Raw genomic sequence first — 26,555 nt, 5'->3', positions numbered from 1 at the left:
ACTGTAGCCAGCAATCATGACACCACGAAGCTCACAATGATCAAGCCTGTCCCCAGTCAGCCGTAGCCCCGGGGAGATGGTAGAGCACCTTGCGCAGCATCCCCGTTGTCCTCCTCTGGCGCTTTCGGCCACGGCCAGAGGCCTCGGAGCGGCATGTCGCTGTAGATGGCGTTGATGCCATACACGTAGTCCTTGGTGCTCTTTTCCCTCTCAAAGTGGTACACGAGCTTCTCCTCGGCGTTGAACGCCTGACACTTAACCACGTTGCGGTGCGTGACATCGCGGAGCCGGATTCGTGCGAGATGGGGGCCAGGTCGCGAGCGAGGCACTCGAGGTGCCCGACCCACCTCGGCGGCTCCTGCTGGTGGTCGCGTAGGAAGTAGTGGAGGATGAACGTGTAGTCCTTCACCCACTCCTCGTACGGTTCCTCCATGTCGATCGGGTCGATGTGACCGTCCTCGCAGCTGTTGTGGGCCTCGGTCAGGTAGAGCCCTTCTTTCATCAGCCGGGGGATGTTAGGGGTCTTGATCCATAGCTCGCCCACCCATGGCTGCTGGTCGCGTGGCTTGGTTGGGTCGGGAAAGATTTCCAGGTGCATCATCGCCGGTCCGGGGAATTCATGGTAGAACTCTCCGCAAGTTGCCGGTGGTGGTGGGCTGGGTAACTCCTCGTAAGGGGCGGCGCCGAGGCGTCGGGGATTGCGAAGGCTGTGTTGGAGGCATGGTGAAGGCTGGGTATCGAAATGTTTCTCTCCTCAGCTGAAGTCGTTATCATGGTGAAAAACGACGAGGGCCCTTTTTGTAATATGACCAGATAATGGTTAGCGAATAGCAAATCTACCTCTTGGGGACCATGGAGAAGCTACACCTGGTTCCACTACATCAGTAATATGCTCACGTCCAATTGAAGAATATTCTCAACTCCATGAACCACATGTATTTGGAGGACTTGAGAAGTGTCACTGGCCATGGCATTCCGAGTGCTGCAGATGACATGCCGCGCGCCCATCTAGATCGCGACATGATCATATGTCATCGAAGCATCAGAGGTAGAGAGTTGCTCACGGCAGCTATGCAGGTGATTCTTTCCAAGTTGAAGCCGGTCTTGTGATTTAAGTGCTTAAAACAAAGTGAAGTTTCCATTTCCTGCCACTCGACACCCAGCTTGGAATTGTGTAAGTCGTGAACAGTAGTGTCTTGACCAGGGCGACCTTTGCCGAGTCCGTCATCCGTCTGGAGGGGCCGAAGCCCACCAAAACGAGGGGTAAACATTTACCCCACACTCACTGGCCTTCAGCGCCAGTGTCCACTGCCCAGTGTCGTGACGCTGCCCCACGCGCTGGAGAAGCAGATTCCGGGCTCAACCTTCAACCGCTCAAGTGCCGAGGAAGTCTGCTCCATCTATATCTGGCCTGCCCTGGGCCCTGGCACGCACATGGCCGCCATGAGTCGCTACATCATCTACAATCTGGGAGTCCAGCTTCTTCTTTCTCTCTCGATCTCCGACTCAATTGATTGAGATTGGCCCTCCCAGAGCGCGTCTGTTACTGGATTCTGACCTTTCATCCAGTCCACACTGCCTGCTGTCTTCCTGTACGCTCTCCCGCCATCCCGTCCACACTGCCACCATGTGCACCCCGGGAATGCTCGCGGTAACGATGCAGCCGAAGCCCGGCCTGCCGCCCGCCCAATTCCACGAGTGGTACAACAACGAGCACGGCCCGACGCGCCTGCGCATCCCCGCCATCTTCGCCAACGGCCTGCGGTACCGCGCCGCCGACGACCAGCAGCCCGACTTCCTCGCCGCCTACGACGTCACCCGCATGTCCCACCTCGAGACCGACACCTACACCACCCTGCGCGCGAACCGATCCCCGCGCGAAGCCGAGACTATTGGCCAGGTCGACGTGACGCGCCACTTCTGGGACCTCGTCTCGGAGAAGAAGTCGCCCCTGTTCCTGCCCATCGAGCAGCTGACCGACGACGAGGCCGCCGGGCTGAAGCTCGTGGTCGTCGAGCTCGGCCTGAAGGACCACCCGGACGCGGAAACAGAACTGCTCAAGTGGTACAACGAAGAACACGCCGAGATGCTGTCCAAAGTGCCCGGCTGGCTGCGGACGCGGCTCTTCAAGACGTCGGTCCTCGACACGAAAGGCGGCGCCAAGACCATGTTCTACGGAGTTCATGACTACACGAAAGAAAACGGCCTCGGCGGCCCGGAACACAAGGCCTCCATGGCCACGCCCTGGCGCGTCAAGGTGACGGACAACTACGCGACGCTTCAGGGCCGCCGCATCTGGTCGCTCTTCTACACCTTCGGCCCCGCCCCGCGCGACCTCGCGTCTCTCTCCGAACTGCCGGCTGCCACATCCACCTTCCAGTCCGCCGACGGCAAGACCAAGACGACCAACAATAACTCAAACCCAGCCATCGAGTCCTTCGTGACCCTGCCCTCAGACGGGCTCGTCATCCCCTACCGCCTCGAAGGCAACCCCGATCCCAAGGCCCCGGTGATTGCCGTTTGCAACTCACTGCTGACCTCGCTGCACATGTGGGACGGCCTCGTGTCCCTCCTCAAGGCCCAGCGGCCGCAGTACAAGATCCTGCGCTATGACGCCCGCGGCCGCCGCGCCGTGCCGCACCCTCCCAAACCCGCGACGCTCGAGATGCACGCCGACGACCTCGCCGGTTTGCTGGCGGCCCTCCGCATTCCGCGCCTCGCCGCGCTCGTCGGCGTGTCGATGGGCGGGGCCACAACTCTAAAATTCGCCCTGCGCCACGGCGCCAAGGTGGACAAGTTCATCGCGTGCGACTTCAACGCCGCCTCGAGCGAGGCCAACACGAGCGCCTGGAAAGAGCGCATCGCCCTGGCCGAGAGCACTGTTACTCTCGACGACGACAAGAAAACAGTGCCGGGGATCCAGAAACTGGCCGGCGCGACGGTGCAGCGCTGGTTCCACCCCAACACAGGGCCCGAGACGGTGCAGTGGATGACGGACATGGTGGCCGCCAACGACGTTGAGGGCTTCCGCTACGGCTGCCAGGCGCTGTGGGACTACAACATGAAGGAGGAGATGCGGCAGTGCGCCGTTCCCGGTCTGTTGGTCGTTGGCGAGGGCGACGGCAAGGGCGCGCTGGTCAAGGCCATGCACGGGTTCCGGGGCAACCTGGGTGAGAAGGGCGCGGAGCTGGCGGTGGTGCCGGAGACGGGACACCTGCCCATGGCGGAGAACCCGCAGGCATTCTGGGACAAGGTTCAAGGGTTCTTGTGAGGGACTGCGAGGCAGACCTCGAGAGTGATAGGCATAAATGTCTGACAGTTTATGATTAGGAGCATTAATGATTGAACTGTGCCACCCAACCACTTTCATCCGACCTGAAACTGCCAGCTCTGATCCCCAGCTACTGCTGAGCTAGTGAAGCTACAGCTGTATAACATGTGCTCAGGAAGGAATTTATCAACACGAAATAACTTCATGATGATACGCGGTTGCCTTAGTGATTGATACATGAAATACAACTTCTGGGAGCTTTTGAGATGAACTACACGTATTGTGGGCATAATTCCATCATTGCCCACCAGTCCCAACACGACGGACGTCCAATCTCGACCCAGACAGGACAATGATCACTGGGTCCTCGGTCTCGGGGACTGTCGCAAATGCCCGCGTTGACGATATCCTTCTCGAGAGCCCGGGACGCCACGATCAGATCTACGCGGTCGCAGCTGGACCCCCAAGGCCGGCCGCGCGAGTGGTAGCTGTACCGGCGTTCGTCCGCGTGCACATGTCTGAAAGTATCGATGCCATTGAGGCCCGGTGTTATGGTGGTGCTCTGTGGCATCTTCCCTGAGGGTGTAGCTGACGAATCACCCTCGCCTTTGGCTATGACCTCACCACATTCTCCTTGCGTATCTGTCAACGGCAGCGTCAGCCGCTTATACGAAGCTTGGTTCGGCGCAGTGCTCACAAGCCTGCCCCTCAAGAACTTGGCCCGGAAGTCCTCGCGGTTCCGGACGTGCTGCGCTGGGAAAGTCCGCAGGCGGGGGTGCCCGTCGCGCTTGTCGGGCGCCACGTTGAGATCGCCCGCGATGATAACCGCGTATCCCCGCGATTCGAGCGCGCGCGCTTCCCGGAGCAGGTCTGCGTGGAAAGCTAGTTTGCGGTCGTGGCGCGTGCCGGCGGGCGCGCCCGTGGAGGTGGAGCGGTAGGCGTTGGTCGTGCCGTTGACGCCGTAGATGTTGAAGAGGGCGAGTTTGGTGGTCTTGCTGCTGCTGCTACTGCTGCTGCTGGGTTGGTCATGATCACCGAGTGGGAAGCTCAGATCTCTGGTCTCGATGATTTGGACACGGCCCTCCCGGTCCCATGTCACGTCTCTGACCTCATTTACGTGTGATTTCGTGAAGTCCCGGCGGATAATAGCTGCTACGCCGTACACCTTGCCTCCGAACCCCTTCGCGTTGTGCGGATCTGCGGGCAGATTGAAGAAGAGATCGTATCCCGGCCCTCCATCCGCCAATATTGCTGCCTGAGAAGACCCTGCATCTTCTCCGGTTGCTTCCGATCGCGGCGCGGCTCTCTCAGGTGCTACTGGCCGGGCATCGTTCACAGCGACCCTGACGGCATTCTGGGTCTTCTCATCGCCAGGCTTGATCTTGACCTCCTGCAGGAACAGCACCTGAGGCCACCCGTAGCGTCTCAAGACCTGCCGCAGCGACGGCTCGCCCTCTTTGGACAGATCAGAATCAGGGCTCCCTTGGGCTGGGCCTTCGACATCGCCATTACTGTCACTATCCGTGATGACGTCAACACCTGCCTCTTCCCCATCACGCCGCCGCTTTCGTTCTGACGACAACAGGCTCTTGGCGCCGAAGAACAACTTGATGCTCTTATTCAGGTACGGCTGGACAAACGGCGCGATGCCGTTCACGTTCCACGAAAAGATGCGGAGCGTGCCCAGCGTTGGCGTGATGGGCGGCGAGAAGACGGGCTGCACGTTGGTACCAGCTGTCCCCGACGCTGTTTGCGATCGCTTCTGGCGCTTCAATGGCGGCGGGGATATGCTTCTATTCATGGAAGAGACGGGTGGAGTAATATGGGGGATGATGATTACATGTTTTTGCACCAGCTTGCGCATGTCTGGGAAACGACTGCCAATGATGAGGCATTGAGAATCAGTGGTCGTCGTGAAGGCTACATAACATAGCGCCTGCGGTTGGGCGTGCAAGCGCCGGCGGCCGCTAGTAATTGCTTAATTATCCGGTCTTGGGGGAGGTTGTTAGGGTTCGCATGCCGCTATCACCTTTTTCTAGTGGCTGGAAACCCCCTGGACTCATTTTTGCCTCCTACCGCCAACACATCCGTTCAATGACACCTTGCTCATAATGACCTGCGTGATGAGTTGAGCAACCAACAATTCAACTCGCGACCCTCTCCATCAAATTCAAGGCTTATGCCTTCTCCTTGATATCCTTACCAGCCCTGGGCACAAACGAGATGCCGAGCGCGGGCTTCATCCACATCCCGTACGCCCGGTTCCGGTCGTACCAGTCCTCCATCCCGGGCGCCAGGGCAAAGTCAAAGTTCCACACGATGCGCGCCATGATCAATCGCATCTCCGAGTAAGCCAGACTGTTAATGGTGCCTTGTTAGCTGTGCGACTAGATGCGAAAAGCTGTGGACCTACTTCTTCCCAATGCAGTTCCGCGGGCCGACGGAGAAGGGCGTCACGCCCGCGAGCGCGTCGTTCTTGAACTCCTCGTCGCCGAGCCAGCGCTCCGGGTGGAACTCGTCTGGCTTGTGGAAATAGGCCGGGTTGTGGAAGAGCACCCACTGCGAAACCTCGACCACGGTCTGGAATGTATTCGTCAGTGTCCGTCACCATTTTTCCCCTTGCCCAGTCATTTGCACCACTGGATAACGGAAGAAGAGAAACTTACACCACCTGGCACGTATCGATCCACAATCCGATCGCCACCCGGCCCAATCACGCGCGGCAGGATCCCGATGGCCGGCGGGTAGAAGCGCAGGGCCTCGTCCAGGACGGCTTGTAGATACGGCAGCTTCTGTGTGCTGAGGAGGTCGATCTCCTCCTCGCTGCTAAAACGGGAGCGGATCTCGTCCTGCAATTTGGCGAGAATGTGCGGGTGCCTGCCCAGCAGGTACGTCGCCCCTGACAGGAGCACCGCCGTCGTCTCGGACCCGGCGATGATCAGGATCGCCGCGTTGGCCACCAGTTCGTCTTTGCTCATTTCCTGCACCCAAATGTCAGCAAACCTACCAGCGGAGGTGGAAATGAGTCAGACCTACACTGCCCTGCTTCCGGCTCCCGCTCAGCATCTTCCCAATGAGGTCCCCGCGCTCCGCCTGCCTCCCCAGCCGCCTCTCCACCTTGACGGCCGACAGCGCATTATGCTCCTGCATCTTGCGCGCGAGGGCGCGCGGAATGAAACACCAAGCCAACAAGTTGCCGACACCATACCCGAAGCGGCGCAGCACGGCGATGTTCCCCATGGTCAGCATGCTCTCGAAGATCAGGGTGACCCAGGGGTGGTACTGCCCCTGCTCGAGGCAGTCAAAGGGCTCGCCGAACGCCAGGTCGCCCACCAGGTCGAACGTGGCCCAGTTGTACCACTGCGTCACATCCAGCGGGGTCCGGCCGTCGTCGCAGCGGTCGCGCAGGCGCGAAAGCAGGAGGTCGACGTAGCGCTGGATCAGGGGCTGCTGCTCCATCATGGCCTGGGCCGAGAACCCGTTCGACATGACGCGTCGCACTCGCGCGTGGTCCTCTCGGTTCGCGCCGACAATGTTGCCCTTCATCTGCCAGTAGATCACGTCGTCCTTTTGGTTCTCCGCTTTGCCCTTGGTGCGGTGGCCCTGCAGCTGGACGAGGGCGTCCGGGTGGCTGACGGACACGATATCGGGCGCCACCCGCACAAAGGCCCGTACCGCGCGTGCAGCTCGCGGACGTTCCAGGGCCCCCGGCCCGTGAAGAAGTTGAGCGTGTAGGGGACCCGCGTCATGGCCCAGAGCTTGGGACCCGGGAAGTTTCGGAGCGGGTGGAGGAAGAGGTTGTAAATACAATAAGAAACTAGGAAAGCTAGGGTCTGTGGAAGGGATCAGTCGCTGCCTACTTCATCTTATGTCCCCAATGGGCTGCCCCCTTCACCAACTTACCAGGCCGCTTGCGATCGCCGCCAACTGGCCGGCGGCCAACTGGGGGTTGCTGTATACATGGTCCTGTATCTGTGCCACAAGCTTCATCATGCTGGGCAACGGCGGGGCTCTGACAGGTCCGGGACAAGGTGAGTGTGTAATTGTTGTGTAAATAAATACTGGGTGTGCAAGCTAAGTCGATAGCCCTGGTGTGGTTGTACTGGGAGATATGCACCACACCATGTTGTGCCACAGCGGCAGAGGCGGTGGACTTATATATACACATGTCCGGTTTTCCAGGGAGTATATGGGCTGGTATACTCGGAACCCGGGACCCGAACTCCCCCTCTTCTCGGCGCAGCGAGGGGATTTGACCAGGAAGCAAACCTGGCTCTTGACACGCGGTCCTCATCCCGGATGTGTCGATACGAGGCATCGGGATGAATGAAGAGCCCGATGATGGGTCTTCGTCTTCGGCACTTGGATGATCATGCCCACGGGTTGTAGGGTTGCAGGGTTGCAGGCCACGAATCGCCCGCTGGCTGTCTACAGGAATCCTATATTCGGGCGGCCATGATTGGGCGCGACCCCTCGTGCATCGAGCAATCCAGTACGGGATCGTATATCAGGGTTTCGTTCCTCGTTGGGAGGGTGTGCCAAGCGGTGCCATAACTAGGGTTACCTGCATAAATATGCCTGCGTAACAAGGGTGGTGGGTCGTCGGGGCAGTCCACGGCATGTGGGTTTTGGCGTATGCCAGATTCTCCGACGAGTAGCAAATCCCCAGTCTCCAAGGCCCCTTTCGTTTTCCTGGAATCTCGGCCATCTTTCATATATACCTCTCAACACTGCCAAACTTGCGGGCCCTCCTCGTAGATTCCACAACGTCTTGGATGGCTCAAACTGGGTACCAATCTAGATAAAAGACCATGGCCACAATATCTGGCTCAAGCATCAGCTGTATAGGACATACGCTCGCGCATAATAACATCATATATTCATCCCTTACGTGACTTGGCGGGGAATGATGACGTATCTCGGTCACAGTCGTGCCACGCCCAACTGCCGCATGTCCCATATCCTTCTGGAGAACGCCAATCACGAACACGTCTTTGAATCGAGACAACTCTACGCAAATTTTGTTTCTGCTGCTGGGCTTACATGGCCTTGGATGAATCATAACAGGTCATCGCACTCCTCGCAGCCAAAAGGTACAAAAACTCGGCCGTGGCGCAACCATAAAAGCCCGATTAGATCGTCCCATAATTCTATTCGTGCGTTAGCCCCAAGGGTCTCGCTGCGGGTGACTAGTTCAAGTCAAGTTAGACAACCGTTGGGAGTGGGGGGCCGCGGAGGGGCACTCGGAGACTTTGCTAGGAGACGGGATATCTAGACTTCCCGTCGACAGGGGTATAGCCGCCAGGGATGGAGACGTGATTAGGCATGCCAAGATTGCATAAACTGTCTAGTAACCCCCTGTCACCATCGCATTGCCGTTGAACATGTGCGGCGAAGCGGCACTACCCAACCCAACTCGATTGTATAATTACACCAACTAGTGGACTTGCCAAGTATCGTCATTATCCCCTCAGTCTACCACGTCGAGCTGGCCAGGCCGTTACACTTCCAGGAGCATAGCATCAGGATCAAGGCGTAGCAGCCATGTCTTATTTGCGCAAGACAGCTTGACTGGGCATGGCTCCTCTTGACACGCCATTGTTCACACTCTGATACGGTGGCAATGAAGAACGCTTTGCAATTTTCTGTTAGAAAGCAATGTGGTCTAACGCTTGCTACTATCCCTAATCATCCAACCCCTTGGACTCACCTGCTTCAACCACGGCTCCTTATCCACTTCCATCAAATATCGACGCACCTTCCGTCATCAGAGCATGTCGAATGGCCAGATCCAGCTCCTTTGTGGCACAGGATGCCGCAACCACCTTAAAGCCTTGGTATCCACCATTGTTTCCGTCCTTCTGGCCCCACCGACCAATGCGGCTTGTCAGCTGGCGGCCGCCGACGTGGAGGCAGGCCAGGCTCAGCTCCAGCGCGGCAAGCGGGTTGTAATCCAGCACCGTGCTGGCAACATCGTCGTCCTCCACGTCGTGTTCATCGTGGCCGCGCTTGTTCTTGCGGATGAGGGCCACCGTCGTCTTGGCCATGCGGTCAAAGGCCTCCTTCAGCTTGAGCGATCGGTCACGCTGCCGTGGCGTCTGAACTCCCGACTTGTTGAAGATGCTGCCGGTGAAGACCTCGAGCTCCGAGATGGGAATCGATGCGTGCTCCGAGTAGTCCATCGTGATGTTGTACATCATGTCCTCGTACGTCTCCCGAATCTTCGAGGCTTCGCTCTCATACTGTTTCCAATTGACCTCGATGCCCATCTTCTGGGCGCACTCCGACTCGATCAAGGTAATGAGAGCATTCCAGACGGCGGGTCCCGCAACGCGCTTAGAGTTAACGCGGACACTGTCGTGCCAGATCTTCTTCTCATCGATTGCCCGGTAGAGTAGGCCAAGGATCTTGTCGGATTCGTAGTAGGTGTACCGGGGACTGTCGGTCTCCTCGTCATCGTCTCCCGTCGGTTCAATCACCTCTTCTTCGAATGAGATTTCCGTTCGTCTCTTGATGTTCATGGGGGCAGAAGGGGCCATGAAGTCGGGACGGAACCGGTTGGACTTGATACCGCGTAGCTGCGTCATGTCAACTGCAACTCCTGTCTTGGAATAGTCCACAGCCGTAGAAGCCATCTCGGCCAGCTTTTGCAGTCTGGCTGGTCAGCGTCTGCAGCTCAACGTCATAGAATGTGTGTACATACCGTCAGCTACTGTACCTGCGTCTCTTTGGTCTGCAAGTATCATGTGTTTGTTCGCGAGAAGTCCTGCCGTTTTGTCAGCTTGGTCACGGGGTACCTACAAGATTCATCAGATCCCTAGAGCTTTTGACTCACCCAGTTGATCAGCTTCCATGAACTGGACCTGCAAAACTATGTTAGCGGTCGGATACCTCTTAGAGCAATAGCAACTTACAAAGAACTCGGTCATATCATCCCGTTCGACCTCTCGACCAATGTTGAGCGGAGGGATACGAGGGTAATCCGCAGGTTCAAATGTCAGGGTCTCGGCGTTCATAGCACCAGGATCCCATATCACACTGAAGATATCCCCGTCAAGGTCGCCGCCAGATAGTTGTGAGGGCAGATCGCGCTCACCCTTTTGCGAAAAAACGATGCAGTTCTGCAGGGATCGCAACGGGTGGTCGTCGGGCGGGATCACGTTGGTGACAATCTGAATGTCGCCGGGATGCATTGCGGGCGATCTGGAGACATACATCATGTCAGTGAATCACATGGGAAGTGGGGATCAATATATCAACCGGCTTACCGAGTCACTAGCATTTGGCGTTGATCAAGTTCCATGAAGTCAGCCCGAACAGCGTCCGACTTGTTGAACGTGATGAAGACTTCATCTTCGTCGAGAAACTGGGTCTCATCACAGATTCCGAATAGGGTCACTCCCTGATCGATGGGGATTCGGGCCTTGTGCTTCAGCAGCCTGCAACGGAGCGTTAGTCACGGAAAGGAGACTTGCATGAATAACCGCCAGGACACCAAGCTCACCTCAGCTCCTTCAGAACAGCAGCCTCGACAACCGAGCTCAAGAATCGGTCCTTCTTGTAATCAATCTCGTTCCGATCCAACCATCTGATCAGCTGCGGAAGACCGGCCTGTTCTCCGATCCTTTGCCGCCGGAGAAACTCCACAGTGTTAATGGTGTGCGCTGTGATCAGACGGAGGCGGTTGAGTTCTCTGTTTTGTTGCTTGAAGAAGAAGTCATTGGAGACCTTCATGTCTTCCATGATCTTGATCATCTGTGGGATGTCAGTCATCTTGGCTATTGGGACACAGGGGTAACAAACTTACCTGTCGGTTGAGGACCAGGGGGATGGGCTTGCTAGCCGCATCGCAGATCTCGAGGTTGTCGTTGTCGTCTGTCTCAAACTTGACCATAGACGGACGAACCAGCATCTTTCGCCCAGTCAGTTCGGTATCAAGCGCAATCATGCCCTTTGCTCCGCCCCATCGGATCTGGAAGCAAGTGGGAAACGTCTTTCGTTGGGCCATGGAGTCCTGGATCAGGTCCACAACTTCCTGCGAGATCCTGCCCACACCGTCGGTAAACACATTTTCGTTGCCTTTTGCATCAACCCGAGTGATATCCGGGACCATATGAGGGCTGACTCCATTGCCGGTAAGGTCCACGGCGAAGGGCGTCTCGAGAAAGCCTGTCCGATGCGGGCGGCACATCGTGCAGGAGAGTAGATGTGACTGAATTTTCCGAGGTGGGAGATGACCGTGAAGTAAGTCTGCAGTGTCGAATTGAAAACAAAGGAAGCCATGAACCACGCGGAATGGCTGCGCAATGAGGAGTGCGAGAAGCCGAGGAAGGAGTAGTGGCGGCCGCCAATAGCAAAACCCTTCTTGAAAACTTCCTTGAATCGCTCGTATATCTCGGTATTGCTGGCCTTGGGGTTGAATCTGAGATTCTGTCCATCCTCGTCACTGAACTGGACTCTCAAGAAATATTCGACATGGTCGGGGAAACGTCTCAGGATCCGGTTCTTGGCCTCGAGCTCTGGCCCGTGAAACGTCAAGCCAGTTGGCGAGACCTGAGCTTTGTATACCCATGTAAGGTTATCACGGGCTCGTTCCTGTAGATGTGTCAGTAGATTGATTACAAATCTGACGATGTCCCGACGACGTCAACTTACGGAGAAGAATTCGGCGGCCATATCTTCCCGGACCAGCGTCTCGAGGGAACAAAGGTAGTCCCAGAGGCTGTTTGGCTCAAAGATGGATGCATCGACCCCCAAGCCAGGAAACGGGATTTTGGGGAAGAGTCGCTTGATCGCCTGAGCAGAGAAGGGCGGTTTCTGACCAAATGTAGTTAGCAACAGCATTGGGGCCATCAGGAGATGAGGTCATTACCTTGTCCTGAGATTCGTTGGTGGTGCCCACCCCATAATACGCGGCGAGCCGACGAAGTATGGCATCCACGGTCCAGGGCAGAAGGTAGGCGTTTTGAACCAGAGCTTGGAGTTGGTAAAGAACGTCGAACGGCATGATCTTGGAGCACTCCGAGACAAGAGCGTTGAACTTCTTCATGCCATCAGCAATGCTCAGGTTTCCGTAACTCGTGGGCACGTTGTTCCGATGGCCAATCGAGAAAAGCTCACTGCTCTTCAGAGATTCGACCTTTTCATAGAACTCCACTGGCGACACGACGAGGCGGTAGACAAGACACTGTCCAATGGTTCGTTTGTGGTCACGTACACCTGATACTGGGATACAGGTCAACCGGTCCTTGCTGGGCCCTTGAGGACCTTTCTGGATCGAGAGGTTCGCCATGGCGGCTTCGAGATCGCGGTTCTTGAAGATTCGCGGAGCCTCCCAGAGGGTCAAAGTGAGGGCGGTGGGCGTGGAGGAGGTGACGATTGTCTCAATGATGCGGTAGGGGATCTCGAGCCGAATCGAGCCTCCGAACCAATCGGTATACGTTACGGTGAGCTGGTACTTGGAGAAACTGGCGATTCCCTCCGTTGTTTGCCAGCCGGCCTCGGGCACATACACCAGCTCGCCTTCTTGGTATGCGTAGTAGCCGCAGGAGAGGGCTTTCTCACCCACTCCCTGGAGGGCAAATGCAACCTTCATGCTTTTCGGTGGCTCGTCCTGGTGCCTGCATCAAGAGGTCAGACACCTACAACTCACGCATTTCCAGACAGACACGTCAAACTTACCTCTCGGCTCTCTTGCGACGGTCATTCTCGGCCTTTTGTCGACGGTCGTTGGCAATTTTCTGCAAAGCCTTGAGATGGAAGGGGGTCGGGGTCCTGACGGCCTCTGTGGCAGAAGATGCGCTCGTTGAACATGTACAAGCGGGCCTTCTGCTTGGTCCTGCCGTTGCGGCTGACTTGACCGGGCATGTCGTGAGCGCCGTGCTCGAGCAAGAAGGCCTCGCCATCCTGGGCGCGCAGGAAGGTGATGGTGCCGTTTTTGGTCTTGCGCTGCTTGTTGCAGGCCCAGTCGTCTTGGATGCCGAGGGCGGACAGCTTGGCGGCCAGTTGGGTCTTGAGGGCCTTGTCGGAAATGTCGGGCGGCAGGTTGGACAGGAAGACATCCATGATGGCGGCTAGGCTTTTGAACAGAATTTGATGTGCATACTTGGAATTGGGGGTAAAGAAAGAAAGACGTATGTTTGTATTGGAATGAATGGCGGGGGAAGGAGGCGTTCCTTGAACTGCAAGTGCGTTTGGTAAGATGCAAGTTGCCGCCACGATCAATTTGATCTTGATGCAAGGAGTTGATTGAAGGGTTCGGGTGGTAGGGCTGGCCGATTGTCGCACTTGGAAGAAACAACAGGCCCGTGAAGAGTGGAAAGATCAAATGTGCTGCGTCTCAAGCAGCCATCATGATGTCCAGCAGATCAATTAAGTGCTGGAAAATCAAAATACAGTCGCACCTTCATTTTACCAAAGGTGCACTTGCTGCTCTTGCCTTAACATCGATTGAAGTGCTGCAAATGTGAAGCTGCAAAACGCGATTTTGTGGTGGGGTAGCAGCAGTGTAGCGGGCAGAAGCCTCTGAAACTGCTGCAAGCCCCACCATCCGTCACCACCACGGGCCACTACCAGTGCACTAACAGCCGATTGAAGCTTGACAGCCAGCGCCCAATCACTTACAAGCTTCAATTTTGACAATCGCTCTCGGCACATACCGGGCATAACTTGCCGATGGCCTCCGCGATTAGTCCTGAGCCGATAATTTGGCTGTTGTCTGGGGAAAAGAATAGTTCAGGCCTCATGGGGCCTGGCCCATGGAAACACAGAGGCGTCGATCCAGTGTTGAATGCAAGATCGCAAATACGTAAGACTTTCGGGTGTGAGTCTGGAGAAGGCGTGCCGGAACTGTCTGGCTTGCTGGGATTGCAGACCCGTCACCACGATGGCCCGGTTCAGGGGGAGTGACTTTCGGGCCAGCTACAAGCCGCGGTTGCTCGACCGGTGTCAACCCTCGGCTGCTAAGTTTGTAGGGCTGCCGGTACTTGGTGACATGTTAGCTGCAGCAGTTGGCAGCAAGTCTAAGGCCCCTAAACGAGGGTGTAAATATGGAGGCGTCAGGGCAGTAAAGCCCCGTCGAGGTGGCAGTCATATCTTACCATGCCGTGAGACTTATCCTCAAATGGCGTGCTCATTCAACCGAGTTTATAGATATATATTTCAAAACTGTATGACTGTCACGACGAGATGACTTCGCCCTATGCAACTATCATGAATACACTCGGGGGCGTCTACCCCTTTTCGAGCGATCAAGCTAAGTGAACGCGATCCATCCTTGCTTAATGCCGACACTATACTCGTTATGAAACACGACCGGCTCAGTATTCCGACCAAGATATCCCGATCTACAACCAGTCCTAGTAAAATTTGATCAAATAGTCGTAATCCCAGGAATACATCGAGGCCAGCGCTGTCAATATTTCCCATTTCGACTGTTTCCCGCCTAGTTGCAGAACTCGGCCCCGACTCATCGCAGCCGGGTACCTCCTCGTCAACAATAGCGGAAAGTGTGATCAGCCTTACCTGGATCCGCCTCCTGATGGCTTTGAGCGTCCCGAGGAAGTTATTTCATAAAGGCGGAGGTGGCTGCGTAGCAACGGCCGCAGACCTGGGAACCGTTGTTCAGCTACAACCCCTCCTTTAGATGGCCATGCCAGAAAGAGCCCCTGTTCTCACCATTGGGCTCGCCAAGTTCCACTCGCTAAGGTAATCGGTGTGCCGAAAGATCAGATGAAGTAGACAATGAATAGAGCGTCAAGGACGTTTTTAGAAATAAGATACACTGGGTCTGCGTGTACGGAAACTTAGTGATAGTCGTCACTATCCAATCATTGAGCCTGAGGTTTACCGGCTACACCCACCTTTACTTGCATAACTTTAAGGTCTTTCGCCGGCCATCTCTACTTTGTCGCATGGCCAGGCAGATGGTCAGGTTATGACCCGCAACATGTCATCCGCCAGTTGCCTATGTGATCCATGTGGCCCAGTATTGCACGCCGGGCCGCATGCTGCCGAGCGCAGAGAAGGAAGAGAAGTAGCCCTGCTTCCATGTGCAGTTGAACACACTAGACCCATCGATATAAATAGTAATAGCGAGCGAGTGCGGGTCATATCCGTGGGGTTGATTGCACTCTTAGCCTAGGGGAAATCATCCCGCTCAAAGGGGGAGAGTCCTATTAATAAATCAAGCAACGTCCAAGCTAGCACAGGCCCAAATGATGCTCCGCGTTGAGTGTAACACTATGTGCAGCTGGTGAACCCATGTTCCCCTGTTCATGTTCAGCCCTTCCAGCCTTCACCCTAAGCCCTGTGACCTTCACGCTGGTCCTTGCATGTGCCACATGCGCATGATGAAGTCCGTCGATGCAGTGCCTTCTGGAGAAGTCCAGCCCAATGGATTACTTGCTGTATGTCGAATCTAGGTCTATGACCCAAAGAATCAACCCTATCGGTATGAATTTGTCCACATTGTGACAACGAACACTCTGTCCAAGACCCACTAACCCAGTTCCCGTTTAGGATGGCGACCCCCTGGACGGTCGCGTGGAGTCATGTTGCCCCAGATATATGGTACTTTTCGTCCCGAGTCCAAGGATGGCAGGGGAGAGGATTGGTAAGCGAGTCCCTCTTTGGGTAGGTGATGACTCCTCTTCCCTGCTGGATCGGCCGTTGTTTGGTTTCCTCTTGGCGCGGTAAAATTGTGGGAGTACCACCCACTGTCACCATGTGGATGTGTGTAGGCGTCGCACGCGATATCATAAGTAGTCACCAAGAGCCCCGACCATAGTTCGAGCCATGAGATGCATGATTGACGTAACATTGCATGCTGTATTCTATATTTTAGGTGGCGCTGTCAACTCCTGCTCACGCTATCTAGTATCGATGCAGGACACCCTGAGATAGTAAGTAGCGAGGACTACAGCTTTCTATTGTGAGGTATCATTGGCCCGCTTCTTCTTTTCATCCTTCTTCGTCCGCCCACTCCTTTTCCAGTGCCCCCCCCCTACCCCATCTCCGTCAAGGCTGGATCGATGGGTATGTCGCTCCACCCCCTTCCAGCGACGATGGGCCCACCCGCTGACTACTATACGAAAGCGAGGACTCTCCCAGTACGTCCCGAAGATCCGGGTCGGTTTGGTAATCCAGCAGATCCAGAGCTGCATGGACCTCTTGGAGAACACCATCAGCGGCCGCAGCTGCTGCTCGGTCCCACTGATGATGATGGTGATAATGTTGCTGCTGCCGCCGCCGCAGGTGCGTCTCGAGCTCTGCAAGGGCGTCGATGGTTTGCAGACTCGCAAGTCCATATTCGTTGGTGGAGAAGTCGATGAGGGTGCGGAAGGCACCTAGGGCCGCGTCTTTGTCTTGTTCTTGCTCCTCATCTTGGTTCGAGCGGTTGCGCGCAAGGAGGGCGGCGGTGTCGTAATACGAAAATAGACTGTCAGGATAGTGGGCAATGTCCTCGATCAGCTCCGGCCGGCTGACCTCCCGCATGATTTGTGCGGCGTCCTCGTAGTAGCCGTTGTAGTAGGTACGCCAGGCGTGATACTCCTTTCTTTTGAGGTCTCCCACATGAGGCGGGAGTGTTTGGGAAGTCGTAGCCTCGGGCCGCGTCTTCGCCATCCTGTGCATGGCGCTGTAGCCAAACTCCACGTCATTCGCCATATCGTAGTGCGCTGTGCGCACCGCGGCAAAGAAGGGCTCTTGACTCCGCCCGGAGTGATCTAGGCCGACCTGTTCCATCAAGAGGAGTCGGTAGAACTCGCATATCTCCCTCGCGCCCATCAGCGTCGGTTCTGCCGACTGGTTCGATTCGCTGACTGGGGAGGGCATCTGATCAAAGGTCACCTCGGCCGGGTGGTTGAGCGCCTGTGAAAGGTTCCAGGCGAGCCGCGCAAAGGACTGGGCCGCTTCTGGGGATTGTTCGGCCAGCTCCATGGCCACTCTGTGTGTGTAGATCCATAAAAGTGGATGGTGGTTCCGCATGAGCGCCGTGAAGTCGTCGAAGCACTGCTGCATGAGTCGGAAGCCGAGTTGCATGCGCCCGTATTGTAATGCCCTGTTCACCAGGAGGGTCTTCCTGTACCACGCATTGATGGCCGCGCAGGGCTCGACGCGGCCGCCGGCCGTCCTCCGCCAGAACCCCGACTCGAACCCAAACGCCACCATCCTCTGCAGCGCCGGACTCGTCCTCTGCTCGGGCGACTCCGGGCGAGCGTGTGCGTGTGCGTGCGCTCTCGGGTGTTCGGATCGGCATCTGCCGCATCGGCGTCTGTATTCCAGTTTGCGGAGCGGTCGGCGGCGGCGACGGGGTGCGGCAGGTGATGCCCTCGATCTTGATGCGCTTCTCGCTGGCCGTCGCGTGCGGCCCCACGCTCATGCCGTGGACGAGGCGGAGGTACTCGCGCACGCGCCGCTGGTCCATCCGCTCGCCCCGGAAGTAGACGTGGGTCGACTTGCCGGCGGCCTCGCGCTCCTTGTACTGTCGGACCAGTTCGATGACCTCGGCGGGCTTGAGGTTCTTTCGGAGCTTCCACTTGGAGATTCGCGATTTGTACATCTTGGCGCTAAAAGACGGGAGCCTGGTTAGTGCTGACGGGTCTTCATCTAGTTGGGGTTCAGCAAGAAAAGGTCCATACGCACGTTCCGTAAAAGTCATGCTGTTCCTTTTGGTGCAAGCTAGTTAGTCGACAGTTTCCGCTTGATGGGAGATGAGGATAGCGTTACTGACTTCCATGATGCGCATCGTCTCCTTCAAGGTCAAGTTGCGGCCCGAGAGGTCGTAGAGGTGGGTGATGACGCCCTTCTTGGCCTCGAACTCTTCCGGCCTAGCCCAGGGCACGTCGTCCTGCTGTTTGGGCGAGGGCTCGCTGCTGCTGTCGGTGGCGCTCATTGTGACATATGGCTTGGGCAAGATTCGTGTGTACGTACAAGTTACAGAGACTGAAGCACGACTGCTGAGTCAGTGGTGAGCAACGAAAAGAACTTGCTTTCTTTTAAACCTGATGCATGAGAAACGTGCTTGGGGGGTATAGACTTGCATGCGCCGCACACCTAGTCGACGCGGCATTCTCCATAGAGCGGCCACCGCCGTGGACACTAGAAGGAAGCTTCCCAGACCCCTGGCCGGCCCGCTAGGGCTGAGAGGCACAGCACATGGCACAGAAGTTAAGATTATATGGGACGGCCGTTGCTGGGACTGCTCTTGATTGGGTCGTTTATGGCTTTCGTAGGACATGGACATACGCTGCCCATGCCTGCGACTCAAGACCGACACCCGGCGGAGATAGTCTTTGTTATTAGTCAAGCCCACAGCGTGGCCCTTGGGTATGAGTCTGAGGAGACAGCCGATGCTACGAGCCAATAGGGAAACGCTCCTCTATGCGCGTTTCCATATGAGTCCAGGATTTCTAGACGTCACCGTTCAGGATGCGCAAAAGGCAGGATCTAATAATAGCGCTATTCTCAGCACCTTCCTAAATCACAGGCCATTCTATGCCATAGCGTCGGGAGGGGGCAGGGAAAGGCAGCGACTCATGCGGCAGCCAAGTCCGTGGCGGGAAGCACTAACAGCTCGCATTTGCCCCATAGGCCCGCCTGTCCAGAAGCCTGTCCACCACCCCCCGTAATCCTGCATACAATACCTGGACAGGAACACAAGAACACCACGACTGCTGCCAAATCTGGTCTTGAGTCATGAGCTATTCCCCGGGGTGGGTTTTGATCAGTCCACATTATGAGATGACCTCTGTTGCAGACGACGAGGAACACCGCCAGCCTCCATGTCTATTTGCGTCAATAATGTCGTCCCCGTGAGCGCTCATTGGCCGGGCAAAGTTACAGCGGGCGGGCGTGCAGCTGGCACTTTGCAAATAAGCAAATAAGCACTCTAAAACCCACTCTGCCCTTGTCTGCCCCATCCCGCTGAAGAACTGCGTCTCCATTTCGCAAACTAGCCGAAAAGTACGGCGCATAGCAGACGACGACCATGCGTCTGCGTCCTTTTCCTTCGGTTGCATTTTTTATTATATGTTTGCTATTTAGTAACTCGATATTTGATGATGATGATCAATCGCTTTGCGTTTTCCCGACCATGCTCGCCTGATTCTTGTTCGCCGGCTTGAGCGGCCCCTGAGGGCTGTGCGCAGTGCTTACGAAGGATTCGCTCCCCGGCGACTTTTAGCGGGAAATCAATCCGACACCAGACGTTGTGGGCAAGGCGACCTTTGGATGGTCTCTGGAGGATGTGAAGTCCGCCCTCATCCCGACACTCTCATCTTTGCTCTCCGATGGCGCGTCTGGTCTTTCAAACACACCTCGACATTCTACGCAACTTGCGATCATGGAATACCGGCATTTCGGGGCGTACTATGTCGCCCGCCGGAAGATGGGGTAGTGAAACCACCATTTTGGTTTTGTTTTTCTAATTTAGCCGAACACCAAGTCGGAGCTAGTCGCCTTGCTGCCTAGAGGAAGCCCCTAACCGCGCCGCTGCCGAGACACTGACACTGGAGAGCATGAGAGAGCATCGTAGTAATCTTACCCAGCGTATATGAACTGATCGTCGCGCCCAATCGCGCTTTTCGCCGTTATTTCCTTTGCTCGCATCCTTCACGTTCGTTTTGGGTGCTTAGCAGGGGGTTGCATTACTCATTCATTCCCTGTTGGTCCTGTCCTGGATTACTAACTACAGCCGCTCGCTTGATTGTTTCTTTTAAAAGAACACCCCGAAGTCCGAACCGTCTTAATTCCGGTCGCGAACATGGTGCGACCCCTGAACTCCGTCCTCGGTCGGGTTCTGCTCTCGGTCCCGGCCGTTGGGGCAGCCCTCGATCTGGACATCAACAATGAAGGTCAGCTCCCGCCATTTTCGTCATAACAGCAACACGACTTCACTACAGCATATTATGTGCTTATTCAAATGGAACTAAGCTGTATCATTTGCTGACACCCACTCAATCATGCAGACTCCGTCAGGAAGGCCGCCGCGCTGGTGGCGGAGGATCTCATGAGCTACTACGAGGGCGACAAGCCCAACGAAATCCCGGGCATTCTCCCCGGCCCACCTCCCGACGGTGATTACTACTGGTGGTCCGGCGCGCTGCTCTGGAACACCCTGATCGACTACGGCAACGTCACGGGCGACGCCAAGTACGTCGACACCGTCGTCAAAGGCCTCGGGTGGCAGCTCGGCCAGCACAAGGATTTCATGCCCGCCAACTGGACAGCCCAGATGGCCAACGGCGACCAGGCCCTCTGGGCCGGCGCGGCGCTGACGGCGGCCATGTCGGGACTCCCCGGGCCGTCGTCGTCGTCGTCTGGCGTGTCCGACTGGCTTGCCCCGGCCCGAACGGTGGGAATTGACGAGTTCCCGTTGAGGCTCATCAACAATGGCACGTGCCAGGGTGCTCTGCGCTGGCAAATTTTCCAATTCAACAACGGCTACGACTACGTTGACAGTAAGGTCGAACACCCCCGACTCGTGGGCCGTGTAAATGCTGACTCCTGCTTGAAAACAGCCACCTCCAACGCGGCTTACTTCGCCCTCGCGGCTGGTCTGGCGTACGAGACCAAGAACGATACCCTGGCCAAGCAGGCGGCGAGCAGCTACGATCTGATGACCAAGATCGGCTTGATCGATGACGACTTTAGCGTCTTCGACGGCGCGAGAGTCTCTGCTGACTGCAAGGGCGTCAACATGCTGCAGTTCTCCTTGAACCCCGGCCTGATCCTGACAGGTGCTGCCTACATGCTTCAGCAGGTAAGTTCATATTGTGCTGTTGCCATTGCTATCAACGCTAATTGGGATGTACTCAGACCAACAACGACGAAAACTGGAAGAAGCGCCTCGACGGCCTGCTCGACCACGCCCTCAAGACCTTCTTCCCCGACGGCGTCGCCTTCGAGGTCGCCTGCGAGTCGTCCGGGAAGTACACCTGCAACACCGACATGAAGCAGTACAAGGGCGCTCTGCACCGCGGCCTCGGCCGCACCGTGCAGCTGGCGCCCCACACCAAGGACACGATCATGCCTGTCCTCAAGACGAGCGCGGCGGCCGCCGCCAAGACCTGCACCGGGGGCGAGAACGGGCGCATGTGCAGCTCGGTGTGGGCGGCGCAGGGGGATAGCGGGAGCGAGGAGGCGAGGAAGGATGGGGCGGCGGCACAGATGGATGTTCTCAACGCGCTCAATAGTGTGCTGATGGCCAGCACCAGCAGCGGAAGCAGCAAGCCGGCCACAGGCGGCAGCGCAAGCGGCGATGGAGGCAAGGGACAGGGTAGCTCGGATGCGGCAGGGGGCAACAAGGGCACCCCGGGCAACATGGGGGCCTCTGCTGCCGTCAGTACCTCCATCCTCCTCGGCGGGCTCTTCTCGAGCGCCTTGGCTCTGTTCTAGATGAGGTACGGTGGTAAGTCGACATCGTGCCAGTTTTGGCTACTTGTTGCATACCGTCGTCATCGATCGCTATAAATCTGGTAACAATGAATGTACGCGAATCTGACGTGACCAGACTCGAGTTTCTGGAGATAGTCAAAGATGCTGCTTTTATCCAAATAAAGTAGAACCACTGCCCTTTCAGCATTGGCAATATATGTCTTTAAAGTCGCGTTCTGAATACTGACCGCAGTGGGTGCGCTTTGTGCCGTCTGGGCGTGGAATCCTCGGTGTCTTTGTTTTCAAAGTTTTCTTGTTTCTATTCTGGTTTAGTACCCTAGCGAAATGGCCAATAAGTAGATCCTGCAGTCACTAATTTGCGTCTCGTTTGATAATTGTATAATTATTTGAAAAACACATCATTGAGATGGAGAGCCCGGTCAAAGTAGCGTCTGATTTTGCCAGACAATTCTTCGCCCAGGACTCAGGGGTAACCCTAGAAGGCATCGAAGGATCGGGCTGGCGGACCCTTCGTCTTCGGCTCAAAGTCAATACGAGTCGCCTGTCATTCAGAAAGTACATGATGCACATGGCGTTCGAAGATCCCCCTCCATCCAGCCTAGAACGAGATACCCTTCTACTTCAGGTACGTTGCCGTCGTTCCACTTAGCAGCTATTCTATCTATCTGATGATAAGTGATTGCCATGCTCACGGATCCTAGGATTTACAATATGTGATCCACGTCGTTAAACTTGTGGCTTTGAGCAATGAACCAACACCGACGCCCGAGCCAAAGAACTTCAAGCCCGTCTTCAACCCTTTCAAGCCGGATGGCCTAAAATACGAGCATTATCTTATAGAGCACGAACCGAATGGATCACTTGAACAGTTGATCACAAGGATGGAAGAGGACGAGAAGACGTACAAAAGTAGCTTGGACACGGGCAAGGATGCAGACGATCGAGAAAGGATTCCCAACCGCCTTCTCATACGAATATTTCTCTGTGGTAAGACGCCTGAGAATTTCGATGGTTAGTTTGCTCTAACTGAAAGACAGCTGCGAGGGCTTGTGCCGCCATGGCGTGGCTCCCAGGTCCAGGCCGCGACCGTTTCGGATACTTGCTCCCAGAGGAAGCACGGAATGACGTTGACCCGACCAATTATGTCCATGGAGCTATCCGGCCCAACCATTGTAAGTCGCTGACCATATCAAGCCCGTCGTCTCCTCCTCCAAGTTCACCCCTCCTGATAACCACACCACAGGGCTTTTTGGGCAGGTCGACGGGCATACGGAAGAGCACAGCCTCGTTCCCATCATGAAACTTGCCGGCTTCGACGAGGCGTACGTCCACAATGGCGAGGAAGCTGATATTGAAAACACCCCTGAATTTGACCAAAAGTCGGAGATCGTATGTCGGTACGTAACCATCAATAATACCCTTGATCGTGGGAAACCAAGTTGGCTGACAATGGCTCCAGTACCCGACCGGTGGGCAAATCCAACGCAGCAACCCGCGTAAATATTCTCAACGTTGGGGTGGTAAGTAATTGTCATAGACTGGACATTCCACCGAAGGAAAGCTGACATGGGAATAGTTAATGGGTAATATTATACTCGAGGACAACCAGCTGCTCACCGCCGACGAAGTGCGAAAGGAGCTGGGCCCCAAGGGGCAATGGTCCCGGACCACGCACCCGGGATACGACCCGGAGCTGGTCGAGCTGGTCGCGCGATGCCTCGCGGTGGAACCGAACAGCCGGCCCACGATCCAGGAGCTGCTGGATACGCTGAGGACATGGTTGTTCCAGAAGACGGGAACGTATTATGCCATGAAGCCGGGGGACAAGTGGGAGACAGATGTGGCTTTGCGGCAGCTCATCCAGAGATGTATGTACGACGCTGATACGTAGGTTTGTGGCTAGTATGGTGCCAGCCAGCAGTATGATTAGTTTTCTCAGGAGATTACCAAGTGAAAGACCTGGATGAGAACTGGCCTAAATTTGGACAAGAGCCAACTTTCCAGAGAAGGATACCGAAAGCAAACATAGTCAGTATATACAACAGTGGTCTATGTGATATACAGTCAATTTTAACACATTGGCGGTTGTCTATACGCGCAGGGGGGATCATTTTGCTCAATACTAAAAAGACACGTAGAAAAACTCAGCCACTCATTTGCTGCCAATGATGACCATTTGCCGGTCAAGCCAGGCTGTGCTTTACCTCTGTCAGCCATTTGAATCTGGCCACACATAGAAGAACCAATTAACATTGTCGGGTTTTGGGACACAGCCTGCTGATTGGTGGCCGTGTACCACAAGCATCCCCCTCGAAATTCAGCCTAAAGTCGCCCAACTGGAGGTTTATTGAATCAAGGTCGGGGAAAGATCACTCATACAGCAACATAGCCACCGCTGACTTCTCTACTTATCCCCATCAGGGACCAAACCCAGGTTCCCATTCGTTCCAAGCTTGGAATATTGATCCAGTTCCTAGAGATGCCGCTTTACCACCCACTGGACGAGTCCAAAAGGGAGATACGGGTTCTTTGAATCCCACGGCCCAAGCATACCCTATCTCAAGGCGACGTATTGCAGTGCACACTCCATCAGGTTTCATTAATCGACTTCAGTAACACGTACGCCAAGGTCAGGGATATCACGAAAGACGCGGAGCCCCCGGTCCGACACTACCTCTGGGGCGCCTTGAAAACTCTGATCACATACCAGATGTCCGACGTGACCAGATCGAGCGAGAACGGAACAGCAAGTTGGAATTTCAGAATGCCCGTTATCTATTGCATACGAACGCAGCCACCTTGAGGGAGATTTGCCCGGTGGTCGGGCAACGCTACAACTGGGGGATTACATCGCTCTCTCCTACGAATGGGGAGACCCGGCCCGCACCGGCCGGATGGTGGTGAACGGAATCGAGATCACTGTCACCAGGAATCTCCAAGACGCTCTGAGGGATACTTGTACCAAGTGGTGGGACAACGATGACTACAGTGAGGAAATTCATTTTTGGGCCGATGCCGTTTGCATCAATCAGCTGGATGTCTCGGAGAGGAATCACCAGATCAAACTGATGGGCGAGATATACACGCAGGCGCTCAGAGTTTGGGCCTGGACTGGTCCAGGTCTCGAGTATGACGAGGCAGCTTTGAAATTACTGAACGAATTCCGGGTAGCCGCCGTAGAAGGTAGATCCATGAGACGGTCGGAGAGCCTCTTTGCCAAGAAAAAATATACCTGGGTGGAGTGTTCTCCACGAAGTCGCCTCCCGGTCTTACTGGAAACGACTTTGGGTCATACAGGAACAGCTCCTCGCGACGGGGACGGCGGAGATTCTCTTTGGCACAAGCAGCTTCATACTGCCAGTCTTTATTGAAGCCATCCGGGCACTGGTGTATAATCGCTTCACCGTCATCAAACTCTATGAAAGGGACAGGACCTTGCCACTGCAAGATGTGCGATTGCATTATTTTGCTGGGTTTCTCGAACCCTACCGACAGAGCATGCGCGGTCAGGAGAGGAAGCCCGATCTACTGCTCCTCATGTACCGCGGGGGCCTTGGCTCAGCAGAAAGATGAACGCGACAAGGTCTATGGGCTCCTGAGCCTGATGGACCCCGACATCCACAATGCCGTCAAGGTCGACTATAATAAGCCGTACCCTATCGTTTATCAAGAGTTTGCGCGTTGCGTCGTGGAGAAGACCGGGAGACTCGATCTCATATATCAATTGGCTGCCGACTGTCCGAGCCAAGGGGAGCACCGGGCCATTGGGGACGGGGCCAGCGAGAGCGAGTATTTCCATCTGCCTTCCTGGGTTCCGGACTGGTCTTCATTGGCGAGCCGGCATGGCAGCGGGGACTATCGCGACCCTTTCATGAATCGTTGGAAGAAAAACGCAGGATCCCACACGGAGCATATGGCTCAGAAAGAAGCCCACAAGAGCCACCTAACGTGTAAAGGGACCCTGCTTGACACGGTCGACGGCCTGGGATGCAGCCGGGATGCGAGGCTGCGTCACAACGGCCACGACATCATCACTCCTACCCACCTAAGCAATGCCTCTCCCGTCACGAAAGATCCGAGGATGATGAAAAACGCTGTATGGGGCACTATTACGATGGGGACCGTGATGGATGGAGATACTGTCAACCCCAAGTCGATTGGAGAAGTTCTGGACTTCTCAAACCTCCATGATGACAATTGCATCGGCGACGATGGCATGGTGGACGAGATCATGTCGCCGGCCGAGTCACGGATCATCCAGTGGCATCGCTGCAACCAGCTGTTTGAAGTGTTTGGGCTGCCGCTGCACTCCTTCTTTGAAGAATTGCCCCCAAAGGCCTACCGGAAGCGTGCCATCAGCTCGGCGACTGAAACAATGTATTTGCATGGCGTGTTAGCCAATGTGTTGGCGTTCAGGCGCATCGTCACAACTGCCAAGGGCTACGTGGGAATGGCCCCGAAGACATCCCGACAGGGCGACAGCATCTTCCTACTCAAGGGCTGCGACGCGCCGTTGGTGCTCCGCCTAAATGGCGACGGGACGTACTACCTGGTGGGAGAAATCTATGTCCACGGCATCATGGATGTCGAAGCCATGGACCAGTTCCTCCAAGATGGCTCGGTTGAAGAGATGGACGTTGTTCTTCGGTAAGAAGCAATGGGGGGAGGGTGTTGGGGGTTTGTTATTCTTGGATGTCTTGCCGGCATTACCCCGCCCCTCTATTGACTGTCGCTTTCTTCAACATCAACCACGAAGACCTCTTTCAAATTGAGAATAATAGTAGTAGACCACACTGAGAGAAATGTCTAAGAGATTACGATGTTCTCCAGTAATAGAGGACTGTGCCAGAAAATCAGCATGCGCTTCCGTTCCCAACAGTCAGTTACA

At 55.7% G+C, this 26,555-nt stretch overlaps 9 protein-coding genes across 9 annotated transcripts; 3 read left to right on the top strand and 6 right to left on the bottom strand.

Moving 5' to 3' along the window:
• Positions 1-56: 56 nt before the first annotated feature.
• PG997_001769 (uncharacterized protein) lies at positions 57-995 on the bottom strand (the record flags this gene model as incomplete). The annotated part of the gene is made up of 3 exons (XM_066806084.1): positions 57-248; positions 344-707; positions 898-995. The coding sequence occupies 3 exons, from the start codon at positions 993-995 to the stop codon at positions 57-59; spliced, it is 654 nt and encodes a 217-aa protein (XP_066675857.1).
• Positions 996-1,627: 632 nt separating this feature from the next.
• On the top strand, positions 1,628-3,271 carry PG997_001768 (uncharacterized protein; the record flags this gene model as incomplete). Its single annotated transcript, XM_066806083.1, has 1 exon — positions 1,628-3,271. One exon carries the CDS (start codon positions 1,628-1,630, stop codon positions 3,269-3,271), a length of 1,644 nt encoding a protein of 547 aa, XP_066675856.1.
• A 271-nt stretch (positions 3,272-3,542) lies between these two features.
• PG997_001767 (Endonuclease/exonuclease/phosphatase) lies at positions 3,543-5,135 on the bottom strand (the record flags this gene model as incomplete). The annotated part of the gene is made up of 1 exon (XM_066806082.1): positions 3,543-5,135. The coding sequence occupies one exon, from the start codon at positions 5,133-5,135 to the stop codon at positions 3,543-3,545; it is 1,593 nt and encodes a 530-aa protein (XP_066675855.1).
• A 313-nt stretch (positions 5,136-5,448) lies between these two features.
• PG997_001766 (Trichothecene C-15 hydroxylase) lies at positions 5,449-6,249 on the bottom strand (the record flags this gene model as incomplete). The annotated part of the gene is made up of 3 exons (XM_066806081.1): positions 5,449-5,629; positions 5,685-5,851; positions 5,938-6,249. The coding sequence occupies 3 exons, from the start codon at positions 6,247-6,249 to the stop codon at positions 5,449-5,451; spliced, it is 660 nt and encodes a 219-aa protein (XP_066675854.1).
• A 25-nt stretch (positions 6,250-6,274) lies between these two features.
• On the bottom strand, positions 6,275-7,264 carry PG997_001765 (Trichothecene C-15 hydroxylase; the record flags this gene model as incomplete). Its single annotated transcript, XM_066806080.1, has 2 exons — positions 6,275-7,104; positions 7,171-7,264. The coding sequence occupies 2 exons, from the start codon at positions 7,262-7,264 to the stop codon at positions 6,275-6,277; spliced, it is 924 nt and encodes a 307-aa protein (XP_066675853.1).
• A 1,736-nt stretch (positions 7,265-9,000) lies between these two features.
• PG997_001764 (uncharacterized protein) lies at positions 9,001-13,336 on the bottom strand (the record flags this gene model as incomplete). Its single annotated transcript, XM_066806079.1, has 11 exons — positions 9,001-9,929; positions 9,975-10,004; positions 10,107-10,134; positions 10,186-10,474; positions 10,540-10,710; positions 10,776-11,026; positions 11,079-11,440; positions 11,485-11,866; positions 11,927-12,088; positions 12,144-12,891; positions 12,996-13,336. The coding sequence occupies 11 exons, from the start codon at positions 13,334-13,336 to the stop codon at positions 9,001-9,003; spliced, it is 3,693 nt and encodes a 1,230-aa protein (XP_066675852.1).
• Positions 13,337-16,288: 2,952 nt separating this feature from the next.
• On the bottom strand, positions 16,289-18,164 carry PG997_001763 (uncharacterized protein; the record flags this gene model as incomplete). Its single annotated transcript, XM_066806078.1, has 3 exons — positions 16,289-17,284; positions 17,358-17,950; positions 17,999-18,164. 3 exons carry the CDS (start codon positions 18,162-18,164, stop codon positions 16,289-16,291), a joined length of 1,755 nt encoding a protein of 584 aa, XP_066675851.1.
• Positions 18,165-20,033: 1,869 nt separating this feature from the next.
• PG997_001762 (uncharacterized protein) lies at positions 20,034-21,667 on the top strand (the record flags this gene model as incomplete). The annotated part of the gene is made up of 3 exons (XM_066806077.1): positions 20,034-20,124; positions 20,239-21,032; positions 21,089-21,667. 3 exons carry the CDS (start codon positions 20,034-20,036, stop codon positions 21,665-21,667), a joined length of 1,464 nt encoding a protein of 487 aa, XP_066675850.1.
• A 406-nt stretch (positions 21,668-22,073) lies between these two features.
• On the top strand, positions 22,074-26,318 carry PG997_001761 (uncharacterized protein; the record flags this gene model as incomplete). The annotated part of the gene is made up of 8 exons (XM_066806076.1): positions 22,074-22,292; positions 22,369-22,654; positions 22,705-22,839; positions 22,911-23,064; positions 23,127-23,187; positions 23,244-23,535; positions 24,395-24,850; positions 25,099-26,318. The coding sequence occupies 8 exons, from the start codon at positions 22,074-22,076 to the stop codon at positions 26,316-26,318; spliced, it is 2,823 nt and encodes a 940-aa protein (XP_066675849.1).
• Between the last annotated feature and the right edge of the window lie 237 nt (positions 26,319-26,555).

Source organism: Apiospora hydei (assembly GCF_038363865.1).
Source record: "Apiospora hydei strain CBS 114990 chromosome Unknown utg000002l_segment0_segment0, whole genome shotgun sequence".
In the NCBI taxonomy this organism is placed as follows: domain Eukaryota; kingdom Fungi; phylum Ascomycota; class Sordariomycetes; order Amphisphaeriales; family Apiosporaceae; genus Apiospora; species Apiospora hydei.
The sequence above is the reverse complement of the archived record's forward strand: the minus strand, read 5'-3'. Positions and strand labels throughout refer to the sequence as shown.